This window comes from Callorhinus ursinus, unplaced genomic scaffold (assembly GCF_003265705.2).
Source record: "Callorhinus ursinus isolate GAN/ISIS: 27379988/994484 unplaced genomic scaffold, GSC_fseal_2.0 scaffold7, whole genome shotgun sequence".
NCBI lineage: Eukaryota > Metazoa > Chordata > Mammalia > Carnivora > Otariidae > Callorhinus > Callorhinus ursinus.
This window is the reverse complement of record NW_027397069.1, coordinates 25,072,642-25,088,990: the sequence shown is the minus strand read 5'-3', so window position 1 is coordinate 25,088,990 and position 16,349 is coordinate 25,072,642. Positions and strand designations below refer to the sequence as shown.

Genomic DNA, 16,349 nt, shown 5'->3' with positions numbered 1-16,349 from the left:
TCCCTTGTCTTAATACCATGCTTTGCACGGTGCTTCTAAAGTTTTATCAAAGTGATGTAATAAATAGAATGTAAATAGCAAGGCTTTTTACAGAAAGCAGCAGTCCTCTGTCATTCCTACCTTTGAGTCCTCCACTTAGGCATCATTTGATACTCATATAGTTGTTTCTTTTGCTCTTTATTTCTGAACAGTCATTTGTACTATATATTTGCACTATATGATCTTAGACATCTGTAGACTTGTTTTGGAAGATGAAGACTAAGCCCTCTTCTCCTCACCCCCAAACCTTCTTTCCCTTCTCATAATGGTTTTCATAATTTTTGTGTTAAATCCTATGTAATGCCTGTATTATTATAATAGTTATTAACTGAACGCTGTTAATTGTATGTTACATTTGTCCTGTAATCCCTTTGTTCCTCCAAGAGTTAGCAATGGCCTCTCTTTTCCCCCTTCAATTTCTTTAATCCCTATTACTAATTACTTTTTCAAATACTCTGCTGGAGCAATAAATTCCTTGATAAGGTCATCCGTATTTGACAGTCTCTTAAATCTGTTATTAAAAATTTATTTTGTAATGCCATCCCTGCTGGAACTCTTAAGCCCATTGCTCCAGTCTTTACTGTTCGCTTCTTAGGCTGCATGCACGGTGCTGTGTTAATGGGAATTTCTTAGGTTTCTTGCTTATGTGGGACCTCCCATTTCTAAGATTCTTTGTCTTCATATTTCGATTATTCTAGTAGGGTGGGGCACAGCCTCCAATAGTTTTCTGAGAAAGGGCGTATATATGAGAAGTACAGTGTGAAATCCTGCTTATTTAAAAATGTCTGTATCCTATCCTCATGAAAGATTCCTAGTGGGGCTGGGTATAAAAAGCCTAAGTCACTTTCTCTCATGTTTGAAGGCATTGTTCCATTTTGTTCTAATTTTTATTATGTTTTAGATATTGAAGTGCACTGTAATTTGGATACCTAATCTTTCTTGACTTCTTTTTTAGCCTCCTTTATCCCTGGTTTTCTAAAATGCCATGTTGTACCTTGGTATGGGCCTCTCTATTTGTTGTACTGGACATTTTTCGGTGTTCTCACTTTAGAACTCAGTGGCCTGCCTTCAATTCTCAAAATTTTCTGCTCTTTTTGTTTAAATAACCTTCTCTCCGTGTGTGTGTGTGTATGTGTTTTAGAACTTGTAATAATCAGATGTAGGCCCAACTAGTGCAATCATTTTAATTTTTTGATTTGTCTTCTTTCATTGTAAATCTGTGTCTTTGTTTTGCATCTGGGAGACTTTTTTAACTTGATCTTTCAAACTCACTTATTGAATTTTTTGTTTCTGCTAAAATAGTTTCATTTTCCAAAAATGAAGAAACTGTTTCTTTTTTCTTTCAAAGATTTTATTTATTTATTTGACAGAGAGACAGCGAGAGAGGGAACACAAGCAGGGGGAATGGGAGAGGGAGAAGCAGGCTTCCCGTTGAGCAGGGAGCCCAATGTGGGGCTCGATCCCAGGACCCTGGGATCATGACCTGAGCCGAAGGCAGACGCCCAACGACTGAGCCACCCAGGCGCCCCGGGGCTAGGGTTTTAACCAGCCAACATGTAGATGTTCATTTCATCTCTCTGGTTCAGTAAAGTACTTGATCCCTCCTTCGGCTAAATTTGGTGTGCCTGAAGTCAGTGCCTCTGGGCCAGCCTCTGGCTGGTCTTAGGTTGTGACGTTCTCAGTGGTGGGAGTGAGCACTGCTTTTTGAATATGCCACGAGTGTGTGGTGTCAAATGAAAGAACTAAATGACATAGGCCCTATGGGATAAAGGTAATCTTCTTATAGAGTTCCCCTATAAGCAAAAGCACCCCACAAGAAACTACCAGAAAAAAATCCCGACTGGTGGGAGTACCTAAAATCCTGAGGCAACCTGGTTGGTGGAAGCTAATAGAAGATATGAGCAGTTCTTCTTACGATGCTAGAGCTAATGAGCAGAACAGTGCTTCACCCCGTAGTTTCAGGAGGCAATGAGAGGGATTTGAGAACAAGCAGAGACTCAGGCAGTGATGTGAATTTGTGTGTGTATCAGACAGTGGGGATAACTTATTAAAGAAGTCTAAAGTCCATTCTCTCCCTCTCTAAAAAAAAGGAAGCTAAGTAAAAAATAAAAAAGGGGCACCTGGGGGCTCAGTCAGTTAAGCAGCCCACTCAATTTCGGCTCAGGTCATGATCTCAGGATTGTGAGATCAAGCCCTGTGTTGGGCTCCACGCTGGGTGTGGAGCCTGCTTAAGATTCTCTCTCTCTCTCTGCCTCTCCCTGCCATCTCTGTCTCTCCCCTCACCTCTAAAACAAATAAAATAAATAAAATAAGTAAATTTCCATGGTTGACTGATTTAGTGGCTCCTTTATGTCAGGGCTGGGGCACCTGCTTGTTTGTTTCACCTGAATCCATCTGATTCACCTGGAATGGCTACTCCAGTCTCAAGGACATTGAAGGACAGAAGACAGTTCCTGTCTCGTGAATTTTTTTTTTAAAGCTTTATTGAGGTATAAGTGAAGTATAAGCTGCATATATTAAAATGTACTATTTGCTAGGTTTTGACATATACACACACCCATAAAACCATCACTAGAGTCAAGAGAGTGAACATATCTTAATGCTCCAAGTTTCTTTGTGGCCCTTTGTATTCCCTCTCTCCTGCTCCTGCCTACTGCTCATCAAGGCGCCCAACCACTGGTCTGCTTTCTGTCAGTCTAGATTAGTTTGCATTTTCCTATACTTCCATATCTATGAAATTATATAGTATGTACCATTTTTCATTTGGTTTTGGTCTGGCTTCTTACAATCAAGATAATTTGAAATTCTGTGTTACATGAATCAATAATTCATACCTTTTTATTGTGAGAACTATTAGACTGTATGGATGTAGCAATGTTTTTTTTTATCCATTCATCTTTTAATGAACATTTGGGCCATTATCAAGTTTTGGCTATTACAGATAAGCCTTTGTGCGGACGCATGCGTTCGTATCTTTTGGATAGATACTTAACTGCTGTTGAGAGGCTGGAACAGAGAGTAGGTGTATGTTAATGTCTTAGGAAGCTGCCAAAATCTTTCCCAGAGTGGTTAGGCTGTTTCATGTTTATGCCAGCACCGTATGAGAGTTTCAGTTGCACTCACCATACTGGCCATGGCCAAGTCTTTTTAATTTGAGCCATTCTGATAGGTGTGTAGTAGTACCTCATAGTGGTTCTACTTCGCATTTCCCTCATGACAAATGAGCATATTTTCTATGTGCTATTTGCCGTTCAGATTTTCTTTGGTGAAATGTCTGTTCAAATCTTTTGTCCATTTGTTAAAAATTGGGTTGCTTATTGAGTTTGCAGAGTTCTTATGTATATTCTACATACAAGTTTTTTTTATCAGATATGTGATTTGCAAATATTTTTACCCAATCTGTGGTTTATCATTTATTCTATTAGTGTCTTTCAAGGAGGAAAGTTGTAATTTTAATTTTAGTGAAGTCCAATTGATAAAAATTTTTTTTCTTTTATGGATATTTTTCCATGTAAGAAATTCTGTCTAAGAAATAATTGCCAACCCAGGGACACAAGGACTTTGCCTATGGTTTCTTTTAAAAATTTTATAGTGCAGGTTTGACATTTTTGTAAATCTGTTTTGAGTTAACTTTAGATGTTGTGTGAAGTATGGCTCAAAATTTATTTTTTGTATATAGACATCCGTGTGTTTCAGCATGATTTGCTCAAAAGGCTATCTTTTCTTCATTGAATTGTCTTTATACTTTGTCAAGAATCAGTTTTCCATATGTGTACAGTTCTGGGCCATCTTGTTTCTGCATTGATCTGTCTGTCCTCACGTCCTACTAAACTGTCCTCTCCGCTGTAACTTTGTAATGTGTCCCACTCAGTGGTAGCTCTCCAACTTCATTGTTTTTTCAAGGTGGTTTTGACTATTCTAGGATCTTTGCATTTCCATATGAATTTTAGAATCAGCTTTCACATTTCTTCAAGAAGCTTACTGAAGTTTTGGGACTTAGTTAAATGGGTACATTGAAGGATAATCGACATCTTAACAATATTTAGTCTTCTGATCCGTGAACATGGTCTGTCTTTGCATTTATATCTTTAATTTCTCTCAGAACGTTTTGTAGTTTTTAGTGTATAGAGCTTGATATCCTTTATCAGATTTATCCTTTATGGTTTTTGTGTAAATGAGAAGTGAAATTTCAAAAATACTGATTGTGGCTAGTATAGAAATGCACTTAACTCTTGTATGTTGATCTGGTATGCTACAGTCTTTTTCCTAAACTCCCTCATTAGTTCGAGTCTCTTTTTTGTAGGTTCCTCAGATTTTTTACATAGATAATCGTGTGATCTGTGAATAAACATAGACTATTTACTTCCAGTCTAAATGTTTTTATTTATTGCGTGATTGCACTAGCTAGAATCTCTAGTCCTGTTTTGTTCCTGATGTTAGGGGAAGCGCATTCAGTCTTTCACTATTAAGAATGCTGTTTTTGTAGATGCCTTTAATCAGATCAAATGTGTTTCCTTCTTAATTTGCTGAGAGTTTTTATCAGGGATGGATGTCAGATGCTTTGTTGTTGTTGAGATTATCATATGCCTTTTCTGTGGTAAGCTACACTGAATGTTAAGCCGACCTTTCATTCCTGGGATAAACCCCACTTCGTAATGATGAAGTATCCCTTTTATATATGGTTGGACTCAATTTGCTAAAATATCCAGATTTTTGCTTCTGTGTTTATGAGGAATATTGGTCTTCAATTTCTTTTCTCTGATATTTGTTAGAATTCAGCAGTGAAACCTTCTCGGCCTAGGCTTTTCGTTGTGGGTATTTTACTTTTACATCCTTTTACTTTTCGCCTGTGTGCTTATATTTAAAGTGCATATGTTGTAGGCAGCATATACTTAGGTCTTTTGTGACTACTTTAAAAATGAGGAGAAACTTGCCCATCAGAATATTTCCCGTTAGTTTTTAGTGGCCAGAATTGTGTCCAGAGCTGTGCCTGAGCCAGTGATGGGGCAAACAGGGATGCTGGAATGACTCAGATTGGCTTAGCCCAGTGCGCCCGTCTCCGGGTGAGGTCTCCAAGGCAGCGGTGTCAGCATCACCTGGAAACTTGTGAGACATTCACGTTCTCGGACCACATTCCAAACCTTCTGAATCAGGTAGATTAGACCTGCCTGCAGTCGAGTGTTAGCAATTTGTGTTTTAACAAGCCCACTAAGAGATTTCGATGCACCAAAGATTGAGAACAGCTGACTTAGACTAGGCTTTACTTGGGGAACCGGAGCGAGGTACCCAGCACTGGGCTCTTCAGGGGTCTTTTAGCAAGGGAGGGTGCAAAGGTTGGATTTACATAGGTAGGTATTAATCTGGTCAGAGTAGACTGAGGTGGGCCCGGGAATAGTCCATATACTCTTGATGAAGGGAGGCCCATGGCCCACCCAGGGAAGAATGAGGTATTAGCGTTACTCCTGAATCGATTAGATGACATTTTAGAATCTGCACCTGTAACAGGAGTTAGCAAACTGTGTCTCAGGGGCAGGTTGGCCCTGCTGCATGGTGTGTATGGCTGGTCAGCGAGATTTTTACATTTTTAAATGACTGGAAAAAAAAAAAGCCAAAAGAATACTAATTCATGACATTGAAAATTATGGGAAATTCACGTTTCAGTGTCTGTAAATAGTTCATAGGAACACAGCCTACTTACTCACATTACACGTCGTCTGTGATGCTTTGGGGCTGTCATATGGAATTGAGTGGTTGTGACAGAGACGATGTGTCCCACAAAGCCTAAATGTTGACTAGCTGCCCCTTTATAGAAAAAGTTTGCCAACCTCTGATCTGTAAGAAGAATTTACTGAAGAATAGTACCATTCCTCAACCATCTTGGACAGCTGAGAAATTATCTTGACAGGTGGGGGCTCCTGATTGTAAGGGTATGAGAGTGAATAATGAAGTATGATATTTCAAGAATATGTACTCATTAGAATTCTGGTAACTTTGTTTAAAGGAGTGTTACTTTAATGCAATTTGTAATTACAATACAGCTTTGTAAATAAAGTTAATTACTAGAAGCAGGGATTATAATTTTTCTCTTCCTTTTTTTAGTCAACTGAAAAGATTAACTTTTCTTGTATAACTCTGTGACTGAAAATATTCTGTAGTTTACCTTAGTACCATATGTCAGAGAGAAAATCTTTAACTTAAAGTGCCTCATGGTGGTTATTTTGAATTCTACCCATTACTATGTAATAGTATAGGTGCTGGAAAGCAATTTTTTCCTAAAACCTAGCTTTGGAAGCTATTTGGCTTTTGTGAGAAAGAAGCACATACCAAGTTTAGTACAGATTTGAGATGGGGGTATCTGATTATTTAAGGGTTGAGAGAATCAGTAGCCTTTCACTTACTTATAGACTTTTTTTTTTAAAGCACATAAAATGGGCCTTGTTTGCCATGCCATGTTTACATAAATTAGCCCAGTTAATGTAGCGTTCTGCTACCAAAGAGATGAAAGCGTTCATTTGTACAAGCACAAGTGAGGTAGTCAGATCATCACGGTGCCTGTTCAAGGCTAGTTCAATAACAAAAGCCTCCGATCTCTGACTCTGAGACCTAGGTTCTCATAGTTTTGTGAAGTCCTCCTTCCCACCAAGCTACAGAAAGCATCACATTTTATTTGGGGGTATTTGCCTGTTAAAAAATAATTTTGGTATTTGAAGTAATCCAATGTGAGTTTTGTTTCCATAGAAACTGTGAAATACATGTTGTTTTCCCTAGAAGGGAGGTCATCTCTATATACCTATATAATACCTATAATGTAGATTTCTTTTTTTAAGGTTATACGTTGGCTCTTCAAAGACATTCACATCATCAGAGAAATCCCTGAGCCCTTTGCAGTGGTGTAGACACGTCCTAGATAACCCGACTCCAGAGATGGAAGCAGCAAGGCGTTCCCTGTGCTTTAGACTGGAGCAAGGTAATCTCGAACCTGTACATTTACGTTCTGAAACTCTTGCCACTGTCAGCTCTGTTTTTGTTGCTGGTTTTGGAATTGACACTTAAATGGAAAAGCCTTACCCAAAGGGGCAGCTGTTGCATGCGATTTGCTTCACACTCATTCCCCATCAGGGTTTTTCAAGGTAGAATATAGTTTCATGCTTGTGTATAGCCACATTTTTAGCTTGTTTCAGTTTGTATTGAAAGGTTGGAATACATATTTTTGTTTTTTTTTTCCTTTCTGTTTGCAGATATACCAGTAAGTAAAATGGTTCAGCCTTAAATTCTCTGGGGACAGTAACAGGTGGTGTGGCTGAAATCCAGGATAGAAAACGAGTTTCAAGGGGACCTGAGTACTGACCTTTTTGAGTTCCATAAATATTTAATTGGTTGTATAACTGGAAATCCTAACCTTTATAAACTGGGAAATAATCTTCATATTGTATATAACATTAATTTATGGGGCCCAACATAAGTTTAAGGCAAAAAAAAAAAATTAGGACTGTTTTGGAAGTAAAAACAGCCAAAGGCATTAGCAGTCCTTTGTCCCTTGCCATTTTGTATTTAATTAAGGCTGTGATCACTTAGGCTTTTGCTCATCTCTTAACCTCTCGGTATCTTTTCCATTATCTAGGAGCACTGTTTCCATTCCCTGGACTACCTGTATCCAAATCACACTTGAGCTTGGAAATGCAGATATCTGCCTTTTCCAGATTAAATAATCAGAGTCACTGGGAGTGGGGCTGAGGGTATCTGCACTCACAAGTTCACCAGTGTGATTGTGACACACAGTGAAGTTTGAGAACACTACCTGTGAGGCTCTTCAGGGATAATGATGGGTATCAAAATCGGGACATGAGACAGTATAATAGGTAACATTTCTTGAGCTCTGAATTCTGTGACCGTCAGTACATTCGGTTCTTGACATCCTCCATTTTATTCAGTCTAACCACACTCCTGTGAGTTAGGTACACACTCACTTTTAAGGAAGAAACAGGTGAAGTTGAGAGGTCAGATGATTATTGGGGCCAGAGCGATACCCCAGGGGCAGAGCCAGAAGCTGGGTCTCCCTGACCCTAAAGACTATCCTTCATCAGTGTTCTGTGCTGCTTTTTTGGCACAGTCATAAGTAAATATCAGCAGGAATTTGTTTTAAATATTTGGGAAATGTCAAAATAAAAGGCACATTTTATTAACATTTTAACTAAAACTAAGTGTTTGAGTAAGAAGTTGAAGGGTAGAGTAGGAACCAAGGAGTAGTATTAGGGTTAAAACTTCGGCTACAGATGCTTATCTAAGAGAGGAGCCATGAGATCAGACTCCAGCCTTGATTCTGTTCCCATTTACCTGACCGACTCTAAGCAAACCATTAAATCCCTCTGGACTTTTTTAAGGGTTGTGTAGACTGTCTCTAAGGTTCTTTTTTCAAACATCTCTTGATTCAAGGACTCTTTCTGTGCACATTTTTTTTTAAAGATTTTATTTATTTATTTTTCAGAGACACAGCAAGAGAGGGAACACAAGTAGGGGGAGTGGGAGAGGGAGAAGCAGGCTTCCCGCCGAGCAGGGAGCCCGATGCGGGACTCGATCCCAGGACCCTGGGATCACGACCTGAGCCGAAGGCAGACGCTTAACCGACTGAGACACCCAGGCACCCCTCTGCACATTTTTATGTATGAATTTGGCTCAGTTTCATTTCAAATAAAATTCAGAACTAGAATCCTTTAGTTCAGGGGTCAACAATTTTTTTCTGAAAGGGACCTGATAGCAAGGATTTTAGGCTTTGCAGGCCACACATTGTCTACCATCAGTAAAAAGCAGCCATAGATGCAAACATTAACAAACAAGGCTGTGTTCCAATAAACCTTTAGCTGTGGACACTGAGATTTGAATTCTCATGATTTTTTTTTTTTCCATGTGTCACAAAATATATTCTTTTGGTTTTTCTGTTTTTTAACCATTAAAAAAAAAGCATAAAAACCATTCTTAGCTGGTAGGTATTACAGAGCTGGGGGCAGGTTGGATTGGGGCCTCCCCCACCTTAGTTTGTAACCCCTGCTTCATTTGCACACAAGGCAGATTTACATACAAGGCTGATTTATAAAATAGAGGCTTTGTTGAATTTAATGTAATTAATCCTTATCGGTGGCTGCTTTTGAGATTTGAGACTAAGTGCCTGATTATCTAATTTTCCCTTCATTGACAAGGGCTAGAGCAGAATGGTGAGGTCCTAAGGACATGCATTGATGTGCTGTAGTTTTATTCATAATGTAATGGATTTCAGTTTCATGTAAGAGTTTAAGCAGAGAACTAGCTTTTCAAAACCTGCCTTAGTGTTTTGCAAAATTTGTATCTAAATCTAAATCCTCTCTTGCTGTGAGACAAAATGCTTTTGTTCCAAAGATCTATAATTCCTTCATGAGATAATAAGTCACTGTCTACAATAGGTTGTTCTTTGGATGAAATTTTTTTTTGAAATTTAACTTCTATTTTATAAGGCAATTTGTCTATAGTTTAGAAAGTATTAATCTTACGGGTATTATAAGGAAAATAGCAGATTCCTACCCCGTCTCTCATGTCCATTGGATTACCCAGATGTGGTTACTTAACAAAAGCTATTTGTTTTGGTTTTGCTGTTTATCTCATTAAATTCCCATCCCTATAAGGCTGTGGCTTAAGTTGTCAATTTCTTACTTTGGATGGTGAAGTTTTAATTCTTTTAACACTCTTTTCCCCTTACACTTTTTCCTCTGCACATCTTCCCATGTAGCTTTTTACCAATTTGGGGATACATTATTATTGATTACAATAGACATAATCGTATCTCAGCCATGCCGTATTTTATTGCTATGTTTCTTTTTTTCATCCAACCTTTTGTTTTTCCTAGAGTTAATTGTGAAAAGACACTTGCTGTTTTGGTTTTTGTCATTAATTTACCCCCAGACTCTCCAGATGAACCGACTTCGGTACAGTTAGATGTACAGACCCACCAAGGGTTTTATTTCCCTTTGTTTTGTTAACTGTTCCTGCTGGTAGGTCCCTCAGATCCCCTGCCGCCCTCTGACCTTCTTTGCAGACCCGCGCACAGCTGTCTTGGGGGGCCTTCCCTCTGCCCTCATCCTGGGAATTCTCCTGTCCGCTCCTCAGTGTAGCCCTGCCTGTGTCCTGGATGCCAAGACTCCCTTTTCCTTATGTTCCCTCTCGGGGTGGAATTCATTCTCCTGGTGCCTTTTCTCAGGAGCAGGAGAGGAAAGAGGCTAAACTTTGAGAACCTCCTGCGTCTGAAAATGTCTTCATTATATCTTCAGTCTTGATTGTTCTTTGAGCTAGGTATAGAATTCTAGGTTGGAAACCATGTCCAACAGTATAGAAGACATTATTTCATTATATTTCAGCTTTGGGATTGCTATGGAAGTCCTGTACCATTCTCATTTCTGATTCCTGTGAGCTTTCTCTAAAATACCTCTTAGATAGAATCTCAGAATCTTTTCATTCCTAGTCCATGACATTTTCATTTTTTGTGCTGGTGGGTATTTTAACCAGGAAACTTGAGTTCTGCAAAACATCCTGCATTCTTTCTCTGTAAATCCCTCCTGCCTTCCAGTTTTCTCTATTCTTTCATTCTGGATAGTCCTTTTAGTCAGATGTTGAATCTCCTGGATTGCTGTTCAGATTTTTTTTTTAAAGATTTATTTATTTGAGAGACAGAGTGTGTGTGTGTGTGTGTGTGTGTGTGTGTGTGTGTGTGTGTGAGAGAGAAAGAGAGATCACAAGCAGAGGGGGGTGTAGAGGGAGAAGCAGACTCCCCGCTGAGCAGGGAGCCCAAAGTGGGACTTGATCCCAGGACCCTGGGATCATGACCTGAGCCAAAGGCAGACACTTAATCAACTGAGCCACCCAGGTGCCCATGATGTTCAGATTTTTATATTCTGTCATGTTTTCTATCCATGATATTGATCCGTTTTCTTGGAGATTGTAAAAATTCCTCTCTGAAACTCCTCTGCTGCATGTCTATTGAGTACACTCTGTGTGCTAGGCACCTTGTAGGGAATGGGGACGCAGCAGTGACCAAACAGATGGCAAGTCCGTGCCATCACTGAGTCTACCTTCTTATACACAGACCCTCACTTAATCCTCCTGTGTTTGTAAGGTACCCGTATTTGTGTAAGGTATCTTAAATCCAGTGGCTTTTAATTTCGGTTTATTTAAGCAATAGAATAAAGCGGGAGAGGAGCAGCTGCTTGGGGAGGGGAGGGATTTGAGGGTCTCAGTATTTTCCTAAACAGTCGTTCTGTTTTTGCTTCACTGTAAAGCTCCCTGCCCTCAGTGGTAGGCTGTACATCCAGTTCTAGAACATTTCAGGTTCTTGTTGGTTTGTCCCCCATTGTGGGTCTTTGGAGCAGAGAATGTCAAAACCGAAGTCTGTTACCTAATGTTTATCCATTTTACATTTCTAAATGAAGTGACCGCCTCGGACTGATAGTGACTCCTTCCTGTTCCATCTTCCTTGCAGGTTTAGAAGACTGAGTTTAGCTGTCATTCTTGTGTGTGTTTTTACATTTAATTTTATTGTTTGTTTAAGTATAATCAACAGTGTCAGGCATACAATATAGTGATTGGACAATTCTGTACATTTCTCAGGGCTCATCAAGTTAAGTGTACTCGTAATTCCCTTTGTCTGTTTCACAACCCCTACCTCCCATCTTCTGTTATTCACCAGTTCCCTGTTTAAGAGTCTTGCTGTCTCTTTTTTTCTTTATTCTTTTTTTTGTTTGTTTCTTAAATTCCACATGAGTGAAATCATATGGTATTTGTCTTTCTCTGACTGAGTTATTTCACTTAGCATTATACTCTCTGGCTCTTTTCCATGTTGCTGCAAATGGTAAGATTTAATTCTTTTATGGCTGAATAATATTCCATTGTATATACACCATATCTTCTTTATCCATTCATTTGTAGATGGACACTTGGGTTGCTTCCATATATTGACTCTTGTAAATAATGCTGCATTAAACATAGGAGTGTGTATATGTTTTCAAATTAGTGTTTTCATATTTTTTGGGTAAATACCCAGTATTTACTGGAATTACTGGATCATAGGGTAAATTCTATTTTTAAAGTCCTAGCCACAGCAGTCAGACAAAGAATAAAAGGCATCCAAATTGGTAAGAAAGAAGTAGAACTTTCACTATTTGTAGATGACGTGATAGTATATATAGAAAACTCTGAAGACACTACCAAAAAACTACTAGAACTGATAAATGAATTCAGTAAAGTCACAGGACAGAAAATTAATATACAGCAATCTGTTGCATTTCTATACACTGATAATGAAGTAGTAGAAAGAGAAGAAAATCCCATTTATAATTGGCATAATTATAAAATACCTAGGAAAACACATAACCAAGGAAGTGGGAGACCTGTACACTTTGAAAACTATACAACCTTGATGAAAGACATTGAAAATGACACAAACAGGTAGAAAGATAGTCCATGCTCATGGACTGGCAGAACCAATGTTGTAAAAATATCCATACCACCCAAAGCAATCTACAGATATACTGCAATCTCCATCAAATTTTTTCACAGAACTAGAACTGAAGTTTGTATGGAACCACAGAAGACCTTGAATAGCCAAAGCAATCTTGAAAAAGAAGAATGAAGCTGGAGGTATCACAATTCCAGATTCAAGACATAGTACAAAGATACAGTAATTGAAACAGTACGGTACTGGCACAAAAATAGATCAACAGAACAGACTAGAGAGCCCAGAAATGAACCCATGCTTTATGGTCAATTTACGACAAAGGAGGCAAGAATATACAATGGAGAAAAGACAGTCTCTTCAACAAGTGGTGTTGGGAAAACTGGACAGCTACATGCAAAAGAATGAAATGGGCCACCTTCTTACACCATACATAAAAATAAACTCAAAATGGATTAAAGGCCTAACTGTGAGACCTGAAACTATAAGAATCCTAGAAGAAAACCTAGGCCGTAGTTTCTTTGACATCAGCCATAGAAACATTTTTCTAGATATGTCTCCTCAGGCAAGAGAAACAAAAGCCAAAATAACCTGTTGGGACTACACCCAAATGAAAAGCTTTTGCACAGTGAAGGAAGCCATCAACCAAACAAAAAGGCAGCCTACTGAATGAGAGAAGATACTTGCAAATGACATATCCAGTAAGGGGTGAATACCCAAAATATAAAGAACTTATGCAACTTAACACCAAAGAAACTAATCCAATTAAAAATGGGCAGAGGACTGACCCCAGTAAACATTTTGCCAAAGACATATGGATGGCTGACCAGCAGACACGTGGAAGGGTGCTCAACATGACTCATCATTAGGGAAATGCAAATTAAAACTAGAGTGAGATATCACCTCACACCCATCAGAATGGCTAAAATCAAAAACACAAGAAACAAGTGTTGGTGAGGATGTGCAGAAAAAGGAACCCTTGTGTGCTGTTGGTGGGAATACAAACTGGTGTAGCCACTGTGGGAAACAGTATGGAGTCCTCAAAAGAATCCTGTGTGGTTTTGTAAGAGAATAGGGAGGAATTCATATTTAGTCTTCAGTATCAAAGAATTCTTACTGGCTTCCAATTAAGGGAGGCCTTGGTCCATGACAGCTAAGTAACAGATACCAGAAATTATGGTTTTATTTTTTTTATTTTTTTTATTTTTTAAAGATTTTATTTATTTATTCAGAAGAGACAGAGAGAGACAGGCAGAGGGAGAAGCAGGCTCCCCGCTGAGCGGGGAGCCTGATGCGGGACTCAATCCCAGGACTCTGGGATCATGACCTGAGCTGAAGGCAGTTGCTTAACGACTGAGCCACCCAGGCGCCCCAGAAATTATGGTTTTAACTTTATTCATATTATAGCATAAATATTTAATTGGATAATGTGAGCATTCCGTATTTTAGAACTTTCAAGCAATTCTAATAAAACACTTTGTTTAGATCTCATGTCTCTCTTAATCAGCATTTCCAGGTAACAAATATTGAGCATTTTCTTTGAGATCAAGTCCTTCATTGAATAGAAATTGCCCAAGGACAGTGACTTTGTTTTGTTGGTCACGCGGGCTAGAAGGGAACCTCACATCTTATAGACGCTGTTGCTAAAATAAATGAATTTTTGTTTAATTCTTTTTGAATCTAATGGCACAGTTACTGCTGTTATATTTTTAGTTTTGGCTTTGAGCATTTTAAGACAGGGCGGAGTATTTGCACTCTTTCCTTACCAGCCATCTCTCGCTTTTCAGCGTCCTGCAAAGCATTAGCTTTCAGCCTTGTTTTACTGTTCACAAGCATGTTTACTTTAAAATAGTCAGTTTTTACTTATCTTACTGTATTTTGTTGCAAAATGCTCCCGCCCCCTTCTCCCCGCCCCGAATGTAAAGACCTTTCCGTAAGACCGTCCACTGGCATGACAAGGACTGATGAGAGATTAGATTTTTTGAAAGGGTAGTATTATCATCCCCTTTGTCTTTCTTTTCCAGTCTCTCCTACTTGTTAACCGTGGGGTAGGGAAGTGTTCTCCACTGTTAACCGTGGGGTGGGAAAGTGTTCTCCACTGGTAGCCTGGGGCTTCGGATTAGATGCTGCCTTAATTAGAAAGCAAATAGGTTAAATACTTGGTTTCTATTTCCTGACCCTAATGCTTCTGGGAAGAAAATTACTTAAAGATTAATTCCCTGTAGAACATGTGGAGGCAGGGCCGTAATAATTAGGGGCCAAAGTGTGTCTAGTGGCGACCCTGTAGCCCTTCTTGTCCCATGGGCCTTCACACCCTTCCTTAGCCCCTCTTGCACCCTAGGGACTTGGCCGGTACTGTTTTCTTGGTTGCAAGTTAGCGGTCTTCCCTGCTTGAGAAGTAAACTTCCTTGGGAACACATCTGAAACCTCAGTTTCCGTGGGTCCATTGGGTAGCATTTCTCCCAAGGTTGTCCCTAATCGTGCAGTTGCTCCTGAGCTCATTCTGAGTTCATTTGGATTGTAACTTTGTGAAGGGTCCGACTCTCTTCTCGCTGCCTGCCTTCTTGGGGATGGTCTTCACGCTCCAGCTGATAACCTCGGGACCCTGGATCTAGGTAACGAACCTTGGTAAATTATGGGAGAATGTATGGGAAGTCTTCACATTTTGTTGAGGTTGTGAGAAAAGGCTTATTAAAATCCCACCCTTTGAAGGTTTATTTTTATGAAGAAAACAAGGCACAGAAAGGAATGTTTCGTTATTTATTGAGGTAGCACCATCATTAAGAGCTTTTTAAAGATATTGCTGAAAGAAATGCTTTGTCTTCACAGCTACAGTTTTGTAAATTGGTTAAATGTGTGTGTTTAAGATACAGTAAGACAATTACTTTTGGTGTAAGGTAGGTGTATACACACACACACACACTCTCTCTCTCTCTCTCTCTCTCTCTGCTAATATGTATCCAATGCCCCGAAATTCTCAGTTGACTTGGTCAATTAATATTTTAATTGAAAATTAAATTGAAACTTTTATTGTAAATCCCAAAACTTATTTTCCCCTTTTCCAGAATGGTCTTTTAATACCCGAATTTCATAATTTATAAGGTCTTCTATACTAAGTAGTCAACACCGGAGAGTTACTTAAGCTTTCTCAGCCTCTTCTACATTTATATTTATTTTCTGCAGTTGTTGTCAGACAATAAATACGTTTGTAAAGCAGACATAGTGAAGGCTTAAACATTGGGTCTCCTAATACATTTGAAAATGTAAATGGCTTTTTGGGATAATGTACAGAAAGTAATGTTCAAAGAAAAATAACTCATTGTTGAAAGTTAAATCTTTCAGTACCTCTTTTTTTAAAAAAAATGATTTATTTGAGAGAGAGAAAGAGTGAGAGAGACAAAGCATGAGAAGGGGGAGGATCAGAGGGAGAAGCAGACTCCCCGCTGAGCAGGGAGCCCGATGTGGGACTCGATCTCGGGACTCTGGGATCATGACCTGAGCTGAAGGCAGACATTTAACTGACTGAGCAACCTAGGCGCCCCCTTTCAGTACTTCTGAATCTGCAATCTATTGGTATAAAATTAAGAATTAGCCTAGAATAATATTTTTTTTTCCCCAAAAAAAACCCATTGGGCCCTGATTTGAATATGCAATCTTAGACATACTGAGTATCTTGGTTGGTTTTTCTCTTTGAAAATGGTCCTAACAATGTTATTTTCCATTTGGAAGTGTCTTGTTTTGTGAGCATCTTTTTACTTACTTAATTTTTAATATGTATATGCCTTCTTTCAAGTAGATGAAGCATCTGATGATAGGGGCCTGTGCCTCAGTTTCCTTT

At 39.0% G+C, this 16,349-nt stretch overlaps 1 protein-coding gene across 3 annotated transcripts in view; it reads left to right on the top strand.

Annotated features, from left to right (window-relative positions):
• SLAIN1 (SLAIN motif family member 1) overlaps window positions 1-16,349 on the top strand; it is a 61,910-nt gene that overhangs the window by 9,451 nt on the left and 36,110 nt on the right. For all 3 annotated transcript variants that reach the window (XM_025874917.2, XM_025874916.2, XM_073894413.1), the window contains exon 2: window positions 6,867-7,006. In XM_025874917.2, coding sequence (XP_025730702.1) covers window positions 6,964-7,006 — 43 coding nt within the window. In that variant the 5' untranslated portion in view covers window positions 6,867-6,963. The remainder of the gene's footprint in view (window positions 1-6,866; window positions 7,007-16,349) is intronic.